The sequence below is a fragment of the Rhea pennata genome, chromosome 15, assembly GCF_028389875.1.
Source record: "Rhea pennata isolate bPtePen1 chromosome 15, bPtePen1.pri, whole genome shotgun sequence".
NCBI lineage: Eukaryota > Metazoa > Chordata > Aves > Rheiformes > Rheidae > Rhea > Rhea pennata.
In genome coordinates this window covers 17,133,515-17,156,170 of record NC_084677.1, presented here as the reverse complement: position 1 = coordinate 17,156,170, position 22,656 = coordinate 17,133,515, and the positions used below count along the sequence as shown (strand labels likewise).

The window sequence follows — 22,656 nt, the reverse complement described above, 5'->3', positions numbered from 1 at the left end:
AATGTCCGTCAGGGGATGCGGTGGAATGGTTTCACTTAAAAGGAGCAGCGAGCGCCGTCTTACGCAGCGCTTAATCACAAAGGCAGTAATCGACTGTCATGCCGCTCGGTTTCTCATTTTTATTCTCGTTATTCATCACCCAGGAAGAAAAAAGAGAGACGACGGGGAGCCGTGTGCCGGCCGAGCCGCTGCCTTCCCGGACGGCCGTCGGCTCTGGCGGGGAGCGTTCGAGGCAAGGAAGGACGAGTTGTGGGCACGTTCCAGCTCTCCCGACCCTCCCGCCGTGGAGAGGGGAGCTGGGAATTGCTCCTACTTGATGCATGGTCTGCAGACAGCAAAATCGTTTTCTTTTTCCTCCTGAGAAAGTTGTTCTGGTTTTCGTGCAGCCGGGCGTGTTTCAGCCTCGCCGCAGCCCTGCTCAGGCCGCAGCTGAGCGCGTTGTTAACCCGACGCTGTCAAGGAAGGAGCAACGCCAAAAGTCCCACTTCTCGGATGTCCTCCTACCCCGGGGAAAGATATCGTTTCCACCAGTAAGGAAACGTGAGACTTTCCCCCGCAGCCGTCCCCAAGGGGATATAGGGCCATGCACAGTCTGTTACATTCAGCATCCTGGTGTTAGAAAGTGCCACATTACAGTGCAGCATCTTGGAGAAAACTGGATTATTGGGTCAAACTCTTGGATAGGTGAAGCCGGTGGTGAGCTCCTCCGGGAGGCTGAGGAGTTTCTGCTGCTTGAAACTAGATAGGAGCAATTTTCATAAAAACGTCACTTCCTTTTCTTGCTCGGGGATGGCAGTAATGTTGCACCTTTGCAAACGGGCTGTAAACTTTCCAATAGGTTCGTGGTGAAAAACGGGCTTAGCAAGAGCACCAGGTCTTCAGCAACATCCCACATGTGGCAGGAGAGCTGGGCACCACCGGGCTGCCGAGAGACAAAATCAAAGGAGGTGTTGAACTCCCGCCCCAAACCAGCATCTACGATGCCAATCTGTAGCTGTTGAACTGTTGAGCTGAAGAAACTCTTCGCCAGAGCCTCTTGATGGAAACAGATGGAGAAAGCAGGCAAGTCAAAGCCATATGAGATGCAAGATCTGTGTTCATTTGGGCTGCAATTAGCCACACTAAATGAGTTTTGGTACTACCAAATCTTAGGGGTTTTCCTCAGTGCATTGTAGCTTGGTATCTGAACTAGGTTGGATGAAAGCTTCCCGGGGGGACGGTCTTGCCTCCCCTCTGGAGATGCTCGCGCAAGGCAGCATTCGGAAGAGCGTCGAGTGCCAGCGTCAGCGCTTCTGAATATCCTCCTTTCTGGGAAAAGGCACGACAGGCTGGCCGCCTCCCGGCCGGGAGGTCCGCATTGCGTTAACTCCTAAAACGCGACCGCGAGCACTAGGTCTCTCCGCTGGCACTCTCAAAACCTTTGACCCCTTCAACCGCCGAGGAGGTTAAAGACGCCCAGAATTAAAAGCAGAGAGCTGCTTTTAGAGCCTTCCCTGGACTTATCATGCACATTTGATGCCAGGAACAGCGAGTGCGCTGATACTAAATCCATGTTAACTTCTCTTGAGGATTTATTGTGGAATTGAGCTCGCAAGGGTCCAGCCAGCGTAGCGCTGGGCACCTTCCTCTGCGTGTTGGAAGTGTCTCAAAGAACCAAACTTGTGTTGGGAAAGCAGCACGACCCAGAATTGCTCAGTGGTGATGGCAACACCCAGGACACTACCAGTAACGACTGGCTTCCTTTGGGCTTGGACAGCGAAACCCAGAGCCTGGTGGCACCGTGAGGTCTTTTAAAAAGATAATTTGTTGGAGAATATCCCGTGTTGCTTCACTCGTGTTCCTTCTCCCATTTTCTCCAGCCTGTTTGTGCACGTCGCGATGGACTGTGTTACCCTCATTCAAGAGCAGGCAGTCGGCGTACGCAGCCCAGATGCCTCCAGGAAGGACCAGGCGGCCAGCTCTGGCCCCGAGCGAGCATCACCGCCCTGGGCTTTTATTTATTGCTTTGCAGCAATAAATTGCTTACGTGCTAGGCCTGGGAAACCTTTGGGGATCTGTGCAGTTCATGCGGCGCCTTTAGCTTTTATCTGAGCGCGGTTCTGGTACCGAGCGGAGGGGCCGCCCGCCGCGAGCTGCTCCCCGCGCAGCCCCGCTGCGCAGCGAGCCGGCTCCTCTGCCCTCCGTCCGTGGGCACGCAGCCCCGGCCACCGCGGCGCGCTCGGGCGAGGGGGGGGATCCGCGGGAGGATGCACGTTTAAGTGCTTTGCTGGGCTGGGGCCGAAGCCGGTGGAGTTTACAGATGTGCTCGACCGAGTGCGAAACCCTAAGTGCGGTGTATCGCTGTTGCAGCTTAACGCTAAAATGTCCGCGAGCAGCCCGAGCAAAAACCGTGCGCGTCTCCAGCGCCCTCGGGAAGCCCACGGGGACTGGGAAATAAGGGCAGAGCCGACGGTAATCTCCGAGACCGCCCGGGCCTTTCGCCCGGCTGGCCGTCGCTGGCCGTGCCGCGTCTCGTCCTCCCGGCAGCACTGCTGCCCAGGCGTGCCGCAGAAAACCCAGAGCTTGAGTTTTACGCGGCTTTTTCTCCAAACGGGTGCTAACGTCTGGGTGCCTCGCGTGGGCCGTCGCGGGTTTTTCCTGGTGATTTGCCTCCCACCCGCCCCTCGCACAGCTGCGAGTGGCGGGGAGAAGGCCCTCGCTGATACTGAGGTGTGCGTGTGTGGCCAGGAAACCGGGGCAGTTCACTTGCTCTGAGGGGAAGACCTCAGCGTGCTGTAATTTTTTAGATAGCTTTCTCTGACTCCTCCCTTTTTTAAAAATTAGTCAAGTATTGGCAAAAAAAATTATAACCTCGATGTGTTATGTAGGGCTGTCGGGTTGCAACCGCCTCCCGGCGCTTGCTGCAGGTCGAGGAGGAGGAGGAGGAGGAGGAGGAGGAGGGTGCAGACCCCTCCAGGGAGGTTCCTGGCTCGGCTCTGCTGAAGGACGGGGTGGAAGAGGTGAGGATCCTGCCCGGTGGGGAACGTGCGGGGTTGTGGCGACATGTCCCGTTAAAGCCCGAGGCTGGAGCGCTCTGCGGGGCCGTCGGAAAAGGGGGGATTTGGAGCCGGTTCCGTGTCCGTCTCCGGCTGATAACCGTCAGTCCGTCGCCGTGGGACGGCTCGGCTTCGGCCGAGCTCAGCGGAGCCCCTCCGCGTGCTTCCGCGCGGCTCCGGGCCGGGGACGCGGCGCTGCCCCGGGCCGGGCGCGGGTCCGGGCAGCCCGCGGTCCTGCCGCGTCCTCGCTGGAGCTGCGCGGCTCCTTCCCGCCGGCGACGGCCCGCGGGGACGGCGGTGCCGCTGCCCCTGCCAGCCTTCCCGGTTTCATCGCCCTGCAGAAGGGCGGCGCGAGGAGGCGAATTTTCGCCTCCGGGGATGCGCCCGGACGCCTCCGCTGCGGGTCCTTGCTCCGCCCCGGCGCTTCCCCTCCCGCTGCCGCCGGTTCCGCGCGGCTCCGGTTCGATCCGTTTGCTGCCGAGCCCGGCGAGATCCTGGGCCCCTTTTCCCACCTATGGAAATTTTGCAGCGCTCAGAAACCTCCTGCACTTGTGGCAGCATCGCCAATTTACTCCAGATGAGCAGCGAGAGATGTAATGAAATTCAGCTGTTTACCTCTTTCCAAAACTCATTTCTGTTTAGACATAATTATCCGGCCACTTCTAAGAAAGGCACCATTGATTGCGGGGCTGAATTAGCATTTTGTTGCGTTGGCTCTGACAACCGCCTGCACTGATACAAGAGCACTTCATAAACATTAACTCACTTAAAGCATAAATTGCAACTGGTTCTTTTATTATTATTATTGTTTATTTATTCATTTTCCCAAGCGAGGCACAGCGGAGAGGGGAGAGGGGATGGCACACGGGGGCTTCCCCATGGCCACCGGCACGTCGCAGCGATGCTGCTTCGTCCGGCTTGCAAACAGCTGCAGGGGGGATTTTGGAAAAAGACTTTTTTTTTTTAATTGTGATTTTTTTTAAAAAAAAAAAAAGCCCAATAAGTTTTCTATTAATATCCGACTTTGTAAGCGTTTTGCTTGCTTGGTTTGTTTACCGGATCCCTCGTTTTGGATCTGAACTACCCGACAGCGTCCCTTTGAATATGTGTTAAAATACATCTTGGTTTCATTGCGCGCGTTTTGGGCAAGATATGAAGCAATTTCGCTTGTCAGCTGCGAGCAGGAGATGGATGGGTCTGTTCCCCGGCTGCTCGCGGCCCGGGGGGGAGCGGAGCAGAGGCGCCAAGCGCCCGGGACGCTGCTCGGCTTCGATTCCTTCCCCTTCGCGCTCGGTGGTAGTTAGCGGTGAGGATCTGACGGGGGCGGTGGGTTTTAAATGAAAAAATAATGCAGGAGGAAGAACCTTGTTGGGAACCCAAACGATTTATGCTCTGAGCGTAAACTGAAACTGTTTTCTACCAAAAAAGAAAGAAAAATGGCAATAATTTGCAATGGCAAGAAGATTTGGCTCCGCATCAAAGCTCTGCTAGGTGCTCGGCCGAGGTCTGGGTTAGGGACTGCACCCTTGAACCTTGCGTGGCCTGAAAGCCTCCGGAGAATTGGCTCGTCTTGCCTCAGTCCAGCAGAAACGGCCAGTATGTTCTTTTTTCTGTCGGATGCATCTCTATTTATTTTGATAATATTCCAGTTGGAGGAAGAAGCAAGATACAGCAGAGGAGACAAAAATAAATAAATAAATAAATAAACTTTTTCCGCGTTGCCTGGGTTTTTTAGACGCCCCTCATGCAGGTGTCGAGTGGGTCTGGCCGCTCGCTGGGGTCGCGGGTGCCGCGCGGGGGGCGCTGGGCTGGGTGCATGGGGGTCGTTACTAAATGCACGTGCAGCTGATGAGTGATGGATAGCTGGCGGATCCAGGGCTGGCAGATCCAGGGCTGGCGGATCCAGGGCTGGAGGCAGGTGATCCTATAACCTCAAGGCGAGAGGATCCCGGGGGCGCCGGGAACCCGCGCAGGTCGCGCCGGCGCTGCCCCCCGAGACCCCCGTCCTTGGGGCAGTTCTTGCCCTGCGGACGTGGGACGCGGAGCCGCTTAAGGCAGTAAGGAGAGAGCTGCCGGCTGATCCCGCGGTGTGGTTGAGAGCTGAGCTTGCTTAAACGTCAGTCTGAAAAAACCCTTTTTTTTGCTCCCCCAGTAATGCTTTCCCCAACAGAAGGGGTCAATCCGCCGAACTGCGGTGTCGAGACGGACACCGGTTCCCGTGCTGGAGACGGGGACGACGCCGGTGGCCCGAGCACCTAGCAGACTCGCCGCTCGCGGCCTCGCCGGGCTTCGGAGAGCCGCAGGGAGGCGACCGCGGCGGGGGCCGACCCGGCCGCGCTCGGTGCCTCCGTCGGAGCCGCTCCCGCAACGCGCCGGCAGCGGCGGAGCAGGACGGCGGCCGGGCGCCCCTGCGACGCGCCTCCCGAACTGCGGCGTTCCCGCGCTGCCGTCGGAGCGGGGCGGAGATGGGGCAGGTCTGAGCCTGGATACGGGCTGGGAAATCGCCCGTCGAGCCGTCGCCCGTCTTACCAGGAGCGATTTCATCCGACCGCAAACGCGGCACAACAGCGACGGGGCGCAGACTCTGCGCGACCCGATTTCCTGGATAGATTTCCCCCTGCCTGGATAGACGGTGCAGAGGAAGCAAAGTTGTCCTCTTCTCTTCATTCTCATCCGGTTGTTCAACTGCTTGGAAACGCGTCGCGGCTCCTGGAGTTCAGCCGGAGCAAGGGGAACGGCTCGAGGTGCGCAGCGAGACGCCTCGATCCTTGTTTCGCTCCCGGGAACGAGCTCTGGTCTGCACCGCTCCCAGGGTCCGGCGGCGGAGGGGGGTTATTTGAGGACCGCTGCCTGCGCTCGGCGCCGGCGGCTCCGCAGAGCTCGCCCGCGCACTGCCGGGCTTTCTCCTCCCAGGACCAGTGCCAACTTCTCGGCGCTTCCCAAGCCAATAGCTTCGGTGCAGAGACTTCTCGGGGCAGCCCGGAGCGGGAAGGCGGAGGAGGCGCCCGGGGCTCGCGCCCGGCCGCTTTTGCGGGAGCAGCTGGCATTGCAGGACGGCGGGCAGCGCGCCGGCGCCCAGCCCGAGACCCCGCGGCCCCGTGGTGCTTTAGAGCAAACCGGCGGGATGCGGTTATCCCAGCGGCTCCGGGGAATCCTGCCTCCGAGCGGCCTCTCTCTCCCGCCCGCTCCCCGAAGGCGCGCGCCAGCTCCGTGTCTCCCGGGCTGAAATATTGCTGCTGCGCTGGGTGCTCGCGGGGCGACCGGGCAGGCCGGTATTTCCGAAGCGCAGCTGCCTCGGTTTGTTCTACAATCCGTAAGCGAATGAACCCGAATAATCCAGTGCAGTGTGGGGGCTAAAAATAACTCCAATCAATCACCTTTTTCTTTTGAAAAAAAAAAAAGAGTGCTCCTTAAAATTATGCCAGTGCACCAGTCAGCGCTGCCTCTCGGGAATTTTAGTCTGACTCATTTTTCCTACAGTTCTTTTTTTTTTCCTTTTTTTTTTTTTTTCTGCTCCTTTTTATCATTGACTTTGGGCTGGTTTTCATTAAGTAGCCTACAGGCTGAGGTGGAAACGGCAGAGTTTTAAAGCTGGCTTTCTCCGTGTCACCTCGCTGGTAGCGATCTGTGGTCCCCTCTGTCCCCGCTATCCTGGGTCGGGGGACGGGGCCCCTCTCCCACCTCCCAAACCGGCGATGCTTCCAACGGGAAAGCAAGGCTGTGGGTTTTTTTCAAGGGGAACTGGTGGGATTTACCTGTCCGAGTTCTCCTGCCTTTCGCTGAGCAGCACCTGCCCACCTCTCTGCTCTGCAATCCCCGTCTCCCGAATGCCCGTGTATGTGTGTATATCCCTGTATATACACATACGTGCCTGCGTGCGTGTATATTTAGTGCATTAGTCACTTCTTCGACTAAAAAAACTGAAACTTCAGTTGGCTGCTTCTTCTGTAAACATATGTTCTACTTGTAACTATAACTTGGCTTTTATCACTGTGTTTTTTTTCCTCCGAGCGGTGTGCAGTGCGTACGGCTATGACAGCAGTGGTAATAGCAATAGTGCCAAATGCAAGCTTTTAAAATACGGGGTTAAGTCTCCAAAATCCTCTGACCGGCTTAAAAATAATAAGATTATTGGAAAATAGTAAGCACCGTGATGTCTCCGCGCTGCTTTCCGTCGCTGGGCGTTTCGGCTTTGGTTCCTGCGCGCTCCTCTCTCCGACGGGTGCTGGGGAAGCGCGGGGGCTTCGGCTGCGCAGGGACGTTCAAACGAAGCTGAGGCCGATCCGTCGCGAGGCTTCGGGCTTTTCGGCAGCTTGTCCTTCGTCGCGAGGCGCTGGGTGAAAGCAAGGGAGTCTGCGACGCAGCAGTAACGTGGCCCCGGCGTTTTTAGCGTGTTTATTGCAGAAATATTTTTCAAAGCGGCGTGACGGGTGGGAGAGATTATCTGCGTGAAAGCGGTGGAGCGCGGACTGGCTGCACCGCGCAGGGGAGCGGACTCGGTTGCGCTGGGTACGTCTGAGCCTTTCCCCGTTCGCTTCTCTGGGGTTTTCTGTGCTCGTTGTTTGGACTGAGGAAATAACTGATGCAAAGTGAAAAAAAAAAGGACAAAAAACAGGACTGCAGATGTGGCTGTCTAGCGAGTACCTATACAATTTAAAAATGGACCAAAAGCAAATGTGTCTTCAGGTAGCACTTGCTGCATTAAGAAGAACGCTTCATGCACCGCTCTGAAATGCCTCCCCGATCTGTGGGGCATCATCAGATGCCAAGTGTCTGCGATGTCCCATTCTGCTTTGAACCTAGTGCAGAGCAGTTTCCAAACCAAAAGTCTTTTCTCTGTTTGTTAGCCTGCTTCCTTAATTAATTGCTAATGCCCTTAGGAGACCGGAGAGCCCTTCTGTGCCGCCGCTGTTGTGACGGATGAGTCTCGCCGCAGCTCTGGCCGCTGGTGGCCGAGGCCGGTGGCCGCTCCCGGGCAGGCTCGTTTTGGATCGCCTGTTCCTCCAGCACGTGCATGGCTGTAGTTTCGCGGCTGGAAGTACTAGAGCTATCTTGAGCAACTAGCCGAGTACATCCTGGAGCTCCCATCTCTCGTTTGCTTGTTAAATCAAGTCGAAGCCCTACCAGCTCAGTTGGCAAGGCAGAAGTCAGTGTGGAAGGAGGGTCTTGGCCATGTGTTGGGGTGTTTGGGCAACCAGAGCTCTTCATCATCAAGCCGCACGTCTTTATCCAGAGGCTGTTTCGGTTAAACGGTGTTAAAAGCTGCCCTGGAGCATCGGTGTTGGCCGTTGCCCTACCAGCAGGTGGGACGGGGTGGTTTTGAGGGATGGCCTGGTTTCTGCATCCACCGCATGTAAATTGGGGCTAGATGTTAGGTAAATTGGTGAAACTCGGACCCTGGGGAAGGGGGTGCTGCCAGCAGAAGCTGCCGAGTCGGCTGCTTCCAGACCGGGGACTGGGGCGGGGAGGTGGATGGGGCCTCCGGGAGCAGCAGTTTCCATGGAAATTCAGATACGGCGCGTTTTGCACAGTCACGATATTAACGGGTCGGCGGGCACCGCACGCGGAGGTCCCAGGGGCCAGAGGATGCCCGGCAAGTCCGACACGAATCCGTCAGCGCTCCCGGGCTGGAGACTGGGGGGAGCCGGCAGCCCGTGCGGGCGCCCACGGAGCAATCCCAGAACGCCAGCGCCGGCTGGCAGCGGGTGAAAAAGCTAATGGATCGCCACGGATCATAGTGCTCGGAGGGTAATTTTTTGCCAGAGCCTGCTTTTTCCTGCACTGGGGCAAATCCCAGCTTTCGGGGCACCGCCGGCAAGGAAGGGAACGAGCCGAAGCCGCCTCTGCCGGGAGTTTCTGGGCCCCGGCGGGACAGAGGATTAGCGCCGCCGGGGCAGCGCTCGCAGGGTGCTGCTTTCCCCTGCTTTCGAGCTGGGGAGCAAATCGCTGCTGTTAATCTCATGCAAAAGAAATTGGGCAGGCGCTTAGCACGGCGGCAGCGGGAGAGGACCGTGCTCCCGGGCAAGGAGCCGAGCCCTGACGCTGGGGTCCCTCCTCCGTCCTCCCGTCCGCTCCGTGGCCAAAGCAGAGCTGCTCCCACCAGCATAATTTTGGCTGGTGCTACAGAGTTTTCTCCAAAGGCAGCATAAGTTTTCTTTTGCCTCTTTTCTTTCTATGCGTCGCGGTTTTGCCGTTTCCATCTCTCGGCTGTTTCTGACCCTTGCTGCTGGCTGACTGCGTTGGCAAGCTCCTCAACATCCCCAAAGCTTTGCTTTTTTCTTGTGTGTTGGAAAATTAAAACAATTCTGCTGACTTAGTGAAGGGAGGCGCCAAATTCAGCTTTGGTCTAGAGGGACAGGGGGTGACAGTGGGTCTGTCTGTCTTTAGGGCATTGGGGGGCACTCATTGCAATTCTAGTAACAAGTCTTTTCATGCAGGTGATTATTTAACCCTATCACTGGAAAGCCACAATTAGGTCATTTAGAAGAAGCAAGAAGCTTTTAGAGATCCAGTGAGCAGAGCCGCAGGGAAAAGGCAACTTGGGGAGCCAGGACCTCCAAAAAGCAGGAAGTTTCTCTGCATCTCATAGGCCAAGTTTCATCTCTGTCGCAGCTAATGGTAAAATTCCCATAGATTTCAGCATAACATCTTTATCTTTCAGTTTCAGTCACTCCACTGAAATCAAAAATCCTGGGCAAATGTTGGATCCAGATGGCAGGTTTTCTGTTCACAAAGATTTTTGCACATGTTTGCAGTTCTGCAGCAGGTTGAGAAGGATTTGAGCACCAGACACACACTAATGCCATGGCTGGGATTTGAGCCTGGGGTGTGGGGGAGCCCAGACACTCATCCGTGTTCGCCATATCTGTGAGGACTCCTTGGAGCAATGCCCAATGTCTCTGCCTATCTGGGGCTCCTCCGTATTTTAACTGAAAAAGTCCATCTTGAAAGAATACTGCAGTCCAGACTGGTCCATATCAGTGGCTCCCTTTTGACAAATTAGTGTTTCCTAATTGAAACCAAGGTCTAATTCTTGATTGTCTCAGCTTGAAGTCGAGGGGTCCAGAGGTTTGCGAGTGCTTTGCAGGGAGGAACTGTGTTGCTTTCCTTAGAGCATTTGCTGGAGAGAGGTAATCTGGGGTCTTTCAGCAGGTTTAGGAGAATTTAGCCAATGTCTCTCGGACCTGGCTCTGCTGAGAGCACCTCTGCCTCTGAGGCTGAGCAGGGACAAGGCGAGGGGGCAGGAGAACGAACCTCTGTGTGTTTGTACTGGCCACTGTCCACGGAGAGGAGGACAGAGAACAGACACCACCACGAGCAACCTCTGGTGGACAGGGAATTCAGGCTTTATTGATGCTTGCCATGGGGGAAAGTCTAGGTTAGAAAAGCTGTGAAGATTTCCCCAGCCTGGAACCTTGCTGCAGCAGCAGAGGTTGAAGCCGGCCCGAGGCCAAGCTTCCCTTGCCCTCCTTCACTGGAGATTGGACTCCTGTGCTATTTTTTTTTCTTGACTTTAAAGGAAAAAGAATCCCAATTATAATACATGAAAAGAATGCAATTGCAGGCATCCTGGGAATAGCCCAGGAGCAGTGTTTGCAGGGAGCTCCACATGAATCCCATCAAGCAATGCAAATATTGTAAGTAGGATGTGGCCATGGGTTAGGCTTTGTTTGGGTGCGCCACGGTCTGTTTTCTCTACGGAGCAGGATTACCACTCTGCTTCTAATTAGTCAAAGGGCAGGGGGAGCCAAACAGCCCCTACAAATGTCAAAAATCAGAAGGAAATCTTTGAAAAGAGAGAGAAATAAATAAACCAAGACCGGTATTTCAGCAATGCACAAGTTCTCTGGGGCTGTGGCCAGGAACTTTGCCTCTTCCAGCTTCTTCTGCATTGCTGACAGAGGGACCTGGGAGTTTATTTGTTTCAGTTGTTTATTTCTGTAGAGCATTTCCATTTTAGACAAGTGCATTTCCAAGTCTAATGTGTTTGGATACCAGCATTGGCTCCAAGGCATTCCTAATCTTGAATTTTCAAATTAAATCACTCTCTAAAACCAAAAGTTTGGCGACCTGGTGATGAAATCTCCCTTCTACCTTTGTCCTGCTGCCTTTGGGTGCCTCTTGTTGGTGTTGGAGAAAGTTAACCATTCCCCGCTAAGTGAGCGGAAGGGATTATCCTTAGATTTAAAAGGAATGGCAGTAAAGTTCAGTGATCAAGACTCAAATAACCTGCCGGGAATGCCGGGAACTCACATGGTACAGCAGCAAGGAGTGACCTTGGGAGGCGAGTAAGACCCACCTGCCACCCTGCCAAAACAGAGGTGCTCTGTGGTCCCTCTCCTCCTCCTCCTCCTGCCCAGGGATGAGGAACTCCTGGAACCACCTGGTTGAAACTACAGCACTGGGAGCCAGAGGAGGACGGAGATCCTCGCTGGCCATCCTCCTGCCGTGAACAGTGAGATTGAGCCCTCTTTCTTCCACAAGAAAGAATAAATATGGTAGGGTTTTTGTCTGGTTTTCTGAAGTAGGAGAATTTTTATTATCAGAAATAAGACAGTGCCTATGTTCTTTCTCCATGATCTGTTGTTCACACACACTTGTGTGTTTGAAAGCAGAAAGGTTTATTCATACACAGATGTTTCCAATTATTTTCCTAAGAACAGTTCTCTCATTCATATTTAATTTGTGAAACTCCTGTTCATTTCCCCCAAATCTTTTTTTTATTGTTTTTAATGGTCATACCAGCAGCAGTAATCATAAGCTCTGAGCCTATTTTGCACTAATGAGAATCACTGCTTACTACTTTGAAACTATTAATGCTACTATAGTTGTACATTGGTGGGTCCGGTAGGAGAATTTAGTCTTTTTTTGGTGGCTATGGAAACGTCCGATCTTGAACCTTTCCCTTCCCTTTCAAAACCCATACTGTGAATCCTGTATCCCAGAGGAAACCTAGCATCTTTCTGAGGTTAGTTGAGCCAGTTCTGGGCAGGAGCAGGTCCAACTGAACTATTTGCTCCCAGGCATCACTCTGTGATTTACATCCTATATCCAAACATGCCATCATCCCTGGCCCTAAAGCTTGTGCTGGTGGCTTAGCTTTGTTTTGCTTTTATATCTGTAGTCGTGATGTAGAGCCTGATCTGGCCTCCTTAGCTCCTTGAGACTTTGACACCAAGGAAGGAGATAAGCTGTGTTTGGCAACCACTCTCCTGACTTGTGGTGGAAACAAGGAGGGCAACCTTCCTGGCTGGAGCAAGGATCTGGAGAGCCCACCTGAGATCTGACTTGCGATGGTGCCTGAATCAATTCATCTTTCTTTGTCTTGATTTCTTTATCGTGGCAGTGAAAGAGTAAGTGCTAGTGGACGCTGTGCATGATTCAGTGGTAAAAGCCTTTGAGATCTGGAGATGAAAATTGCTCCAGGCAGAGGACTGCTGGGCTCTCTGCTGCTCCTCTGCGTGGGAGAAATACAGCAGTGAATGACAGCACGGGGGCCTTCAGGTGGAAAACAGCAACATGCCTTTTTGCACTTCCCTATCTTTGCTTCTCTGTAGGAAATGAAAGGCATCTTTGTCCCTTCATCTCAACAGGAGTACCCTTTCCAAGGCTCTTTCCCATCGATTACTAAAAACTTCACATCTTAGCAAATCTTGGATGTTTGGGGGTGTTTTCTTTGTTGCTTGTGCCAAGAGCGAAGGCTTTTTGCTGGGTAAATCACACAGCATCTCGGCTTTGGCATCCCCTCCCCTGCATCCTTGCAATGGCCAATGAAGCGTGTGCTCTCCTTAACACCCTCCTCTCACCTGGTTCGAGCATGTCAGCATGCTGGTCATCCTCCTGAACTGCGTCACCCTGGGCATGTTCCAGCCTTGCGAGGACGTGGAGTGCCAGTCGGAGCGGTGCACCATCCTGGAGGTAAGAGCACAGACCTGCCGCGCTTCCTGGGCACTCGTTGCTGAATGATGCACAGGGAGGTTGACCATCCCAGGAGCTGGGACCCCCGTGTCTCTCTGTCCCGAGATCCAGTCGTGAAAGCCCTTCATGTAGGGATGGTTTTTCCACAATGGCTAATGAGCCACACTCAGCCTGCAAAATCTGGCCTGGTCTTCTGGCATCAGGGGAGATGGGACCTGCTGCTGTGACCCTATGTGAAACCTGAGGGCTGACTGATTTGGCAAGATCCTTTCTCTACACATTCAGTAAGGGTGGGGGTCTCAGAACTGGGCATCATCTGATGTTGAGCACATTTTAATTACAGGATGCCCAATGCAGCAGGGAACCTTTTGCTCGCAGTTAACAGCTTTTGCTCCAGCCAGGTCCCTGCTGGTGTCTCTTCGATTGCTGCAGTGTGGTCCATGCAGTCAGGCACTGGTAACTTTGCCCTATCTGGAAGAAGGTAAAACATGGGATGAGTCCACACCAGCTGTGCTCCACAGCTGAGTCCCTCAGCTGTCGCACAGCCAAGTAGTGGGATAAGTGACCTTCGAGAAACGCATGCCAGCACAAAACTCCCTCCCAGATTGTAAGCCCCAGCCTGCTGGCCGCCCCAGCCGTAGTGGGGCTCCGTGCCTGTCCTGTCATCCCTCGCCTAGTCCTGGCAATCCCCTCGCTGCCACATGCCTGCAGGGTTCGTTTTGGAAGCTCAGCCTGGCAGCATCTGGTGTGTGGGCTGCACCTTGGCGCGAGGTTTCCTGCAACAACTCATTTCTGAGGCTTGAAACGAACTATTCAGTCATTCTAGTGCATTACGTCAACCACGGCCGGGACTGCAGACACGTGGTAGTGAACACTCGCTTCATTTGAATCCTTCACAGGTATGCTGCACTGAGCTTTTCAACGTTCAAGGACGGCCATTGGGACCTTCCAACCAACCTCTCTTGCCCCTTTCACATCTTGGTCTAGACTTATCTGGAAATACCAGGAATGGCAGGGTTGTTCATCAAAACCTCCTTCAGCCTAAAAGGAGGGTCTGTTAAACACACAGCTGAGTAAGCCAGATGAACAGAGAATCCACTAGGGGTTTGTTAAGGAATAAGATGAAAATTGGAGAAACTATTGTATGAGAGGCATCCAGCATAGGAATTTCTCCAAAGGGTCAGGCACAGGATTAGTGAGAAGCAGCACCCAAAGGTAGCTAGTCCAGCTGCTTCCCAGGACGGCATCACCCTGCAGGCAGCTCAGGTCAAACCCCCAGGGAACCCATCAGAAAGTGCCTGATCACTCCCAAAACAGAAGGGTTACCTTCACGTGCCTGCAGTTTATTTGCACATACTCACCCATGTGGGACTTTGTTTGGGGGTTTCCTTGTCCCTTCCCAAATGCTCAGGCAGACAAAGGGAATCCTGCCTGGACGAGAAGGTGACTTTAATGAAGTCTTGTTATTTGCTTCCTTTTTTTTCATAACAATGTAATTTAATCAGGTCGCAATCACATAGCTTGCAAAACACACAGCAGTCTGTTCTTCTTTGAATAAACATGTGTATAGTCTGCAAGGAGCCCAGGAACTGAATTTAGTTTTTAATAATTGCTGAATGATTACAACATATTGAATATATTTGTAAAAAACAAAGTGTTATACTGAAGTGTTTGCAGGCAGAAAAGGGCTACAAGTAAAACCATCTTTATCCATCGCCCTGTCACAGCCTGTAGGAGATTGAAAAAGCCAGAACATGAAGTAGAAAAACCTGAACTTCTTTTTGGAGGTGTTCAAATGCCAATTATTAAATGAACTGAAACAATGAAGCAAAATTTCAGTGCAGTTTATCAAGGGGAGCATTGGTTGACAAAGCCAACAGCTAGACAAGATCGTTCTCACATCCAACCACGCAGCAGTACATGGATGCACGATGGGAACTTGGCTTGCATGTGGATGTTCTGTTAAGTTTGTCATTAATCCATGCAGGCCTCAAAATGAAAGTGCCAGAGATAGAATACCAAACAGTGCGATCATTAAACAAGTGGTTTGGATAGTTCTGTCCAGCATCATGTCTGTGGATGAAGAAACTGCTGTTCTTTAGTGAGGCTGTTATGCAAAACAACAAAGCCTTTGTACGTGATTTAAAAGCAGTCTATACCTCCCGATGTTCAGTTTTACAGGCAACTTGTACAAGGGTATTTACAAAAGAGACTATTTCATGATATCTTCAAATGCTTCCACGTTTCATGCATGTGTGTGTGGTCACCAGGATGGATGGAGCCATCGAGGCTCACACATCCCTGCTGTCCAGCTCCCGGGTACCCTGCAGAAATGGCTCCTTCGATGAAGGCTGAGGCCCCTTCTTCAGGGCAGCACCGGATTAACTTGCTCACCTTTATTTTGCTCTCATGTTCCCACAGTATTCTACAAACCACAATTTTGACCTTCATGAAGGGGCATGCTGCGCTTGGGCAAACAGTGGGCTGCACTGAGCCTTCACCCCATGCCATACTGCAGCAGTTGTTCCTCCCTGCAGCAGAACGACCCTTTATAGCTGTTGCTTCTGCCTGTGCTTGGTGTGCATGGTCACACACAGCTACGTCTGGGTGCCTGAACAGAATCCTGGTCCCTTCTGGAGTCTGTGAAAGTGTCAGAAGTGAAGCAGATCTCCCTAAGTTAGATAGGACAGATTCCTTCTAGTGGGTATGGGCTGCCTCAGCCCGGAGACTCAGCTTCCACTGCAGATTGCTGAGACTCCCAGGACCCAACCACAAGCTAATGCTGAATTGCATAGGCTCTAAATGCCAAGATAAATCCAATCTCTACAAGAGTCATGGCCATGTATCTTTGTCAGTAAATTATGAGACACTGTAATGCCTCCCAGGCAATACATTAACCCAGGAGCGGTGCTCAGGATTTGCCGTCAGCCGGCAGATATTGTGGGGTTTATTTCTAAGTTTGGTAGATGGCTCTTGGGCACTACTGCTTTGCCTTGCAGAGAGCGTGTCAGCGGGATGTGTGGAGTGCCTTTGCAGCAGGAGCACTCCCATCTCTGCTCTCCCCCTCCCTGATAAGGGAGCACGGCAGAACTGACTGTAATAATCTTTTACTGGTCTCCAGGCATTTGACGACTTCATTTTCGCTTTCTTTGCGGTGGAGATGGTCATCAAGATGGTGGCTCTGGGGATCTTTGGGCAGAAGTGTTACCTTGGAGATACGTGGAATCGCCTGGACTTCTTCATCGTGATGGCGGGGTCAGTAACCAAACCTCATAAATTTGCTCTTCGCAGTGAAAGTGAGAAAACCCCAGAGAACCAGATCTGTAGGTTGTCCTGGCTGGTTTTCATTATGTCTTGTGGAAGCTGCCCAGTTTGAGCCGAAGCAGTTTCATTAGGTTAAGCCTCTGGCAACGACCCTTGGTTTTGGGGGGCTGGGGGAGGAATGTCAGGGCAAAAGACATCTGATTTTCAGCAGTGATCCTTTTGCCATCGTGGTCCCTGTCAAATCAGAGGCATACTGGTCCCGTCCTTACGATGGCCAGCATGTCCCGGGGCTTGCGGTTGAGACCACCACCTCGACAGCAGGGGAAGAAGCACGTGGCGCTTCAGCCCCACTCCCACTGAAGCTACGGCTGAGGTTCGGGCCACGTGGGCTTGGGCCTGGGTTGCATCCCGTGCAACACTTGGGTGCTGCAACCGTAGACAGCGAGTTGAGCTGCGGAGATTGAAATTCCCTAGAAAATGGCTGGAAGGAGGAATGTAACTGGCTAGTTTTCTCATTGCCAAAGGTCTGAGAGAGGCAGAAAACTGAGAGAGGTGCAAATACAGAATAAAAGAAATTGCTTCCCCAAAACTCATGTCCATTTTAATAAAGAGTAGTGTACTTAGCAGCCTGCACTAAAGGATTTAATTAAGAAAGTGAGCTCTTCAGCTTGGCAGGAAAGCCGCTGTTCTGTGTGAACCTGACAGCTCTAGTGGCACCGTTAGAGCAAAGCAGAAAGGCAGAATTTAGCCAAACAGGGAGAATCCAGCCCAAAAATCTGGTTCAGAGAATAGAAATCCCAGTGGGAAAAAATGGCTGGAAGTTGGCCATCAGCTGCCTTTGCTGATCCTCCTAAATGACAAGTGCCTGTGAATTTTTCCTGTAAACTTTATTCATTATATTTTAACACCATCTCCCACAGCTGCTTATTTCTGTAGGATGTGTTAATAAACAGGTTTAAATTATTTGCTGAATATCCCCAGGAAAGTTTGGGTTCTTCCACCAGCTTCCTCACACCCGTAGGGGAAAGCTGAGCAAATTGCAAACTAAAGTCTAAAACTTTTTTCAATAAACAAATAGATTTTAGAAACCCAGCCTCTCTCTTTTACCTGCTTGGCACACCATAGAAAAGGATAGACTGATTTAATTACAGAGTACTGCCTTATTTCGGAATTCCTGGGTTTATAACAATCAGTCTGGGGTTAATTAGAACATTCCTGTAATATATTGGGGGTATTTTTACCCTTGCGTTAGTGATGTACTGTCTTAACTCCACTAATAAAGGAGTTCTGTTTTGCTCCACGTCTGGAATGCAATTAGGAATGGGCTTACCGCTTTGAATAAAACATGAGCTATCCTGAGCAGAGCTTCCTTTGGACCCGCATCTGGTTACAGTTAGGAGGACCAGCAAGAACAGCAAAAGAAGCAGTTGGGTTTTTTTTCTCCAAAGCTGCTGCAGTGATGAAACCAGCACGAGAGCGGGGCCGTGGTTGCCCTGGGAATCTCGAGATCAGAAATCTGGCATTCACAAGCAAAGGTGCTGGCAGTGTTTCCCCAAGACGAACCTGCAGGATGGACTCTTCTGATGGGCAAGCAGAGGTTCACAGCATCATCAAATAGATCTTCGCAGCAAAGCGTTGTTATAAAATATCACATGCAGGCACAAAGCCTGAGCCTTCAGCTCGTACTTCAAAGACAGATTTTGACACCAGGATCTTTTGTTCACTTAGAATCTAGGATGACAGAGGAGGTAGCTGGTGAGTCAGTTTGGTAGTTTTCCAGGCCATTTCCAACCCAACGTGGTGAACATATGTTTGAGAAGAATGACAACAGCAGAAACACCATGAAACCCCTGCAGGAAGCCCTTCTGCCAGCATGGTGTTACTAAGGCTGGAGATGAGAAGTGGGACAACAACTTTTGCTGGCTGATCCCGGCCCTCTCCAGCTGATCTTGGTGTGTTGAGGCCATGCCTGTGATGACATTGCCTCCAGCTCCTGAAAGAGAGGCTGGTTCGGAGCCAGGGTGGCCGGTAGCAACACTGGTAAAGGGCAAGGAGAAGCCGTGCGGATGGGCTGGGGCTATTTGCCTCTTCTACCACCACTACCCAAACTGAACTTTGTTCCTAAAACCAGAGGCAGTTTTAGCAGTGAGCAAACTACTGGAATAACTTAGTTGCTCTTCTGAGCAAGTAGACGGATGCGATGAAGTTAATAGGAGGCTTCTCTAAAAAGAAGGGGACCAAGTGATACGCAGTACTGTCTGCTTTGTTTGTCCCATTGGGTCCCCTCAAACATGCTGATTTGGCTTGCTAGCAAATGTACCAAAGAAAACTGAGGGTAAGCAGGGAAACTACAAAATAAACATATCTCCTGCCTTTAGCAACAGATTGTCTCTGAAGTTTGTTCCAGCACTGAAAGCCCTTTCTTGTTCTGCTCGCCTAAGAAATGTACCCTGGAAAATTTCAGACCGAATGGAGCTTACAGCCTTTCAGTCTGACCAGCAGCCAAGTTGAAAGCATTTCCCAAGCATCAGAAAGATTCCACAAGAGCGGAAACCAGAGAGGTTGCTTGTGCATCCAGTCCCTGGAGACACTGCAGACCCATACGGCATGCTTTGGACATCTTCAACTTGACAGCTCAAGGAGTGGAAGCCGTTCTTGGTAGAAGACATTGCAAAGGCTTGTGCATTCTTTTCTCCATTTGCAGAAGCTAAGGGGAATCACCTACCAAGTGCCAGTCCAGCCAGACTGGCGTGGAGTCCATTGCGTTCGATGAAGTGGTTCAGATTACTTTCAGTAGGTAACGTAGATCCTCTGCAGCTTACTTTGCAAACCTTAATGGTATATCACAGAGGACCAAAATACCAGAGTCAGAAAGTCTGTTTCCTAGGCCAAACCTTAGATCCTTATTCACCTTTTATCGGTCCTGCGAACAACTCCCGGGAAGGTTGCTGGAGAGAGGGCCGGGCTGAGGTGAGGCAAGGCCCCAGGAACTGGCCCTTCAGCACCCTAATAGTTGCACGCACCCTCTGGAGTAAAAACCAGCTCCCACTGGCACATTTCATACTCTTTTTAGATGCTATTAGTAGTTTAAAAACAGTATCAGTTATAGTAAAATCCACTTACTCAGCCACCCGATAAATTGTGAGCGTGCCGTATTGGGGCCAAGTCAGGGAACGGTCTCAGGCTTCAGCACTATTAATTTGGGGGACTTTAAACAAGGGTTTGTCTATTCCTGCAAGGTCTGGTTCGAGCAAGCACGTGGCGCTGGCTCCGGCCCCCTCGGCGGAGGTGTGAGCGGGCATTTCCGACGGCTTTCCCGCTGTGTGGTCCTCCGCGCTGCTTCCCCACCGCTCTGCTATGGCTGCCTAATGAACACGCGTTAGATTTAAAACCTGTTTTCATGCTGTGCTGAGTTTTAAAACTATTCATCAGGTTCAGCTCAGTTCCTACTTACAAGCTTTAAGATGGTTTTCATTTGTAAAGACTCATTAGCTACGTAAAATACTGCCTTTGGAAGGTTATTGCTAAGAACAGCTCAGAATTGCCACGTCCTCTGCATAGGGAATTAATGTTGAAGGACCAAAGTCACCCCAGTGCAATACCAGTGATATTGTGGGGTTACACCACAAAAGCCGCAAGCCAGAGGGAAGGGGGGAGGCCAGCTCGACTCCTGCATCTTGCCAGCACCTAACAGTTTTGGGTACATCCCGGTTCTAGGAGGCTTAAACAGAAAAATCTCCGTGTCTGCACTGAAGTTTCTGAGGTTACAGCAACTCTGCTCATATTTACCTTCTTCCTTCCATATCTGTTTGTTTAGTTAAAGAAAAAACAAAAGCCCTTTCTCCACGGGGGCCAGCAGCTTACTCGCAGGGTTGCTTTTGATGCTGTATGTTATTTGAGCAGGCGCGGTGAGAGATTTGTGACATATTTACAAGTGCTTCCCCATAGTCAAACTCGTAAATTGTAATTACAGCCATGCTAACTAGCCATAGCCCCATTAAAAAACCAACACTACACACATTTGCCACTCATTGCTATAAAAGAGCAAGAAAACTGGCTAAACTTAACGTCCTTCCCAGCCTGCGAGAGAAATGTTTATGTGAAATGGAGACAGAGCATGAAAAAGAAAATGTTGCCTATTCTTAATAATAAAATGGAAAGCACACTACCTCAACCGTCGTTTGGCAGCTCAGTTATTCACATTTTTGTCATAGGAGAAAAGATAAGCTGGCATGAAAATATGCCGGGATGCTAGCGGGGGGGGGGGGGGGGGGGATAATAGCACAACTTTCCTACTGCTTCGGAGCTGCCCGGAGCAGAGCAGTAAGCGCCCCGGAGATGGGGAGAGCCCGGTACGGGGCGGCGCCGGTGCTCCGGGCTCCCTCTGCACCGCCCGGGCGCACGTCTGCCACCGCCGCGGCACCCACGGGGCTTTCACATCCCCGCAGCCAGTGGGAAACACGCGGCGGCCCCGGAGCCGGCCGGTTTCGCGCTCCGCGCGCGGCGTGGGGCCGGCGTCCCGCGGCCTGATCGCTTCTCTCTTTTCCTCCTCAGCATGATGGAGTACTCTCTGGATGGACACAACGTCAGTCTGTCCGCGATCCGCACCGTCCGGGTACTCAGGCCGCTGCGAGCCATTAACAGGGTCCCAAGTAAGTGCAACCACCCTCGCGCCCCTCGCCGCGGCGCCCGCTCCCGCGCCGCGGCCGCGAACCTCTGCAGGCTCAGGGCTCTCCCTGGCCGATCCCCGGGAAAAGCAGAGATTTAAACCTCCCCCGAGCTGATTACGTGCGGGCTAAGTCTTGCAGCAGTCTGCTGGGAGCAAAATCATTTAGTTTAGTTTTTGACAGCAAGAGATCATTTATTATTATTATCGGTGTTAGGAAGGGGCAGCTGAGTAGATTTTGTACCTGGGATGCCAGATTTTTGTGGCTGTTTTCCAACATTTTTGTGAACTCTCTTGAGGCAAGTAACTCTGTATCCAGGTCTTCCCGGCCTGATCCTCGTGCAAAGCAAATAACAAAGTTCCTATAAAGAAGGAGGAAAGAGCAAGGCTAAGAAAGATCTTCTTCCCTCGGGTAGGTTTATATTTTCCTTCTCAGCTACTGGAGGTCTTTCCATCTCTTTGTGTTCAGGATTAGAAGTGCAGCAGCCTCCGTTGCCAGTAAAATACCACAGAGGCTTTGCTGTCATGTGGAACAAAATTGGGTTCATCCACCGCGGGAAGTTCGAGTGGCCCCTAAGCCTGTTCTCAAGTGGATTCAGCTGCTTGTCTTCTAAATCCAATTTGAAAGAGCAACCAACAAGTTGAAATCATCTTCTGCTAGTACCAGCCGTCTGCTGAGCAGTCCTTTGCGATGTATTAATTTCGTAGCTCTTCCATCACATTTTAACCAAAATCCTCTCAGTGCAGAATGCAGCAGCACTGCACGGAAATCGTACAGGTCCGCTGCAACAAGGGCATTTCCAACTCCTTGCAAAGCAGCCTGATTTCACACGGCCCCGCCGGGTCTCGCCGAACATCCTGCCGGGATTAATTGCCCATAATGTCGGCACATCTACTGACAGCAAAACAAACTCCCCCGGAACAGTTTTGCTTCCAGTATCGTAGATGAACATGCAAGGGAACAGATGGATGTTTACGCACGGGAATCTTTGAAGTCTCTCTCTGAACTCAAATTTGCTAGGATTTTCTTCCCCTCCTCCTCCAAAAAAAAAAAAAATATATATATATAAATTTGACAGTGACATCATTAGGAGTTAAAAATAAGAGGAACAGAAACGAGAGCCTAAAAGCGACCGTGAAACCCTCCGCAGCTTTGGTTCCCTAAGCAGGGTTTGTTCCCAGGGCGCCCGAGCAGCCCAAGGCCACGCTTCCCTCCGGGGAGGCGCGGGGGGACGCGGGCCGTGGGTTGGCCGAGCGCTGTTGCCGCCTCCTCCGGGAGCCGGGGCGGCCTGCGCCCGGGATTCGGCGCGGCGTTTGCGGATTTGCCTGCCCCGGTTAACGGCGGACCAAACGCCTCCGCGGTCGGGTGCCGCTTTGGCGGTCTGGGCGATAACGCTGTCTAGTCTGTCATCCGTGGGGATGCTCGGGCTTAGCGCGGAGATTACCTCCGAACCCACCGTCCGTCCGTCGCCCGTGGCAATCGCGGCTGGACCGGGAAGGACGAGCCGGCGGCATCATCCCCGCGATGCCTGGGCACTTTCCCGGGCTCCAGCCAGCGCTATTAGCTCTTTGCTTCCAGGCACAATAAATTCACCCACGAGATTATTTCATTTTTCTTTTATTTGTTAAGAAAAGAAAGGAGAACCCCAGCCAATAAAAACATCATCTCTATTAGAAATTATTCCTTGGAAATGACAGGAAAAATATAATTCCTGCAATTTATATTGTTGGCAAGGGCTGTAGTTTCGGGGGAGGGAGGGTTAGTAGCAGTCA

At 52.1% G+C, this 22,656-nt stretch overlaps 1 protein-coding gene across 4 annotated transcripts in view; it reads left to right on the top strand.

Annotated features, from left to right (window-relative positions):
• CACNA1H (calcium voltage-gated channel subunit alpha1 H) overlaps positions 1-22,656 on the top strand; it is a 221,701-nt gene that overhangs the window by 78,389 nt on the left and 120,656 nt on the right. For 2 of the 4 annotated variants that reach the window (XM_062588649.1, XM_062588647.1), the window contains exons 3-5: positions 12,842-12,953; positions 16,075-16,208; positions 20,772-20,869. In XM_062588649.1, the coding sequence (XP_062444633.1) occupies positions 12,842-12,953; positions 16,075-16,208; positions 20,772-20,869 (344 nt within the window). Of the gene's footprint in view, positions 1-12,592; positions 12,954-16,074; positions 16,209-20,771; positions 20,870-22,656 lie in introns of all 4 variants that reach the window. The other 2 variants (XM_062588651.1, XM_062588650.1) reach the window with 2 other exon arrangements.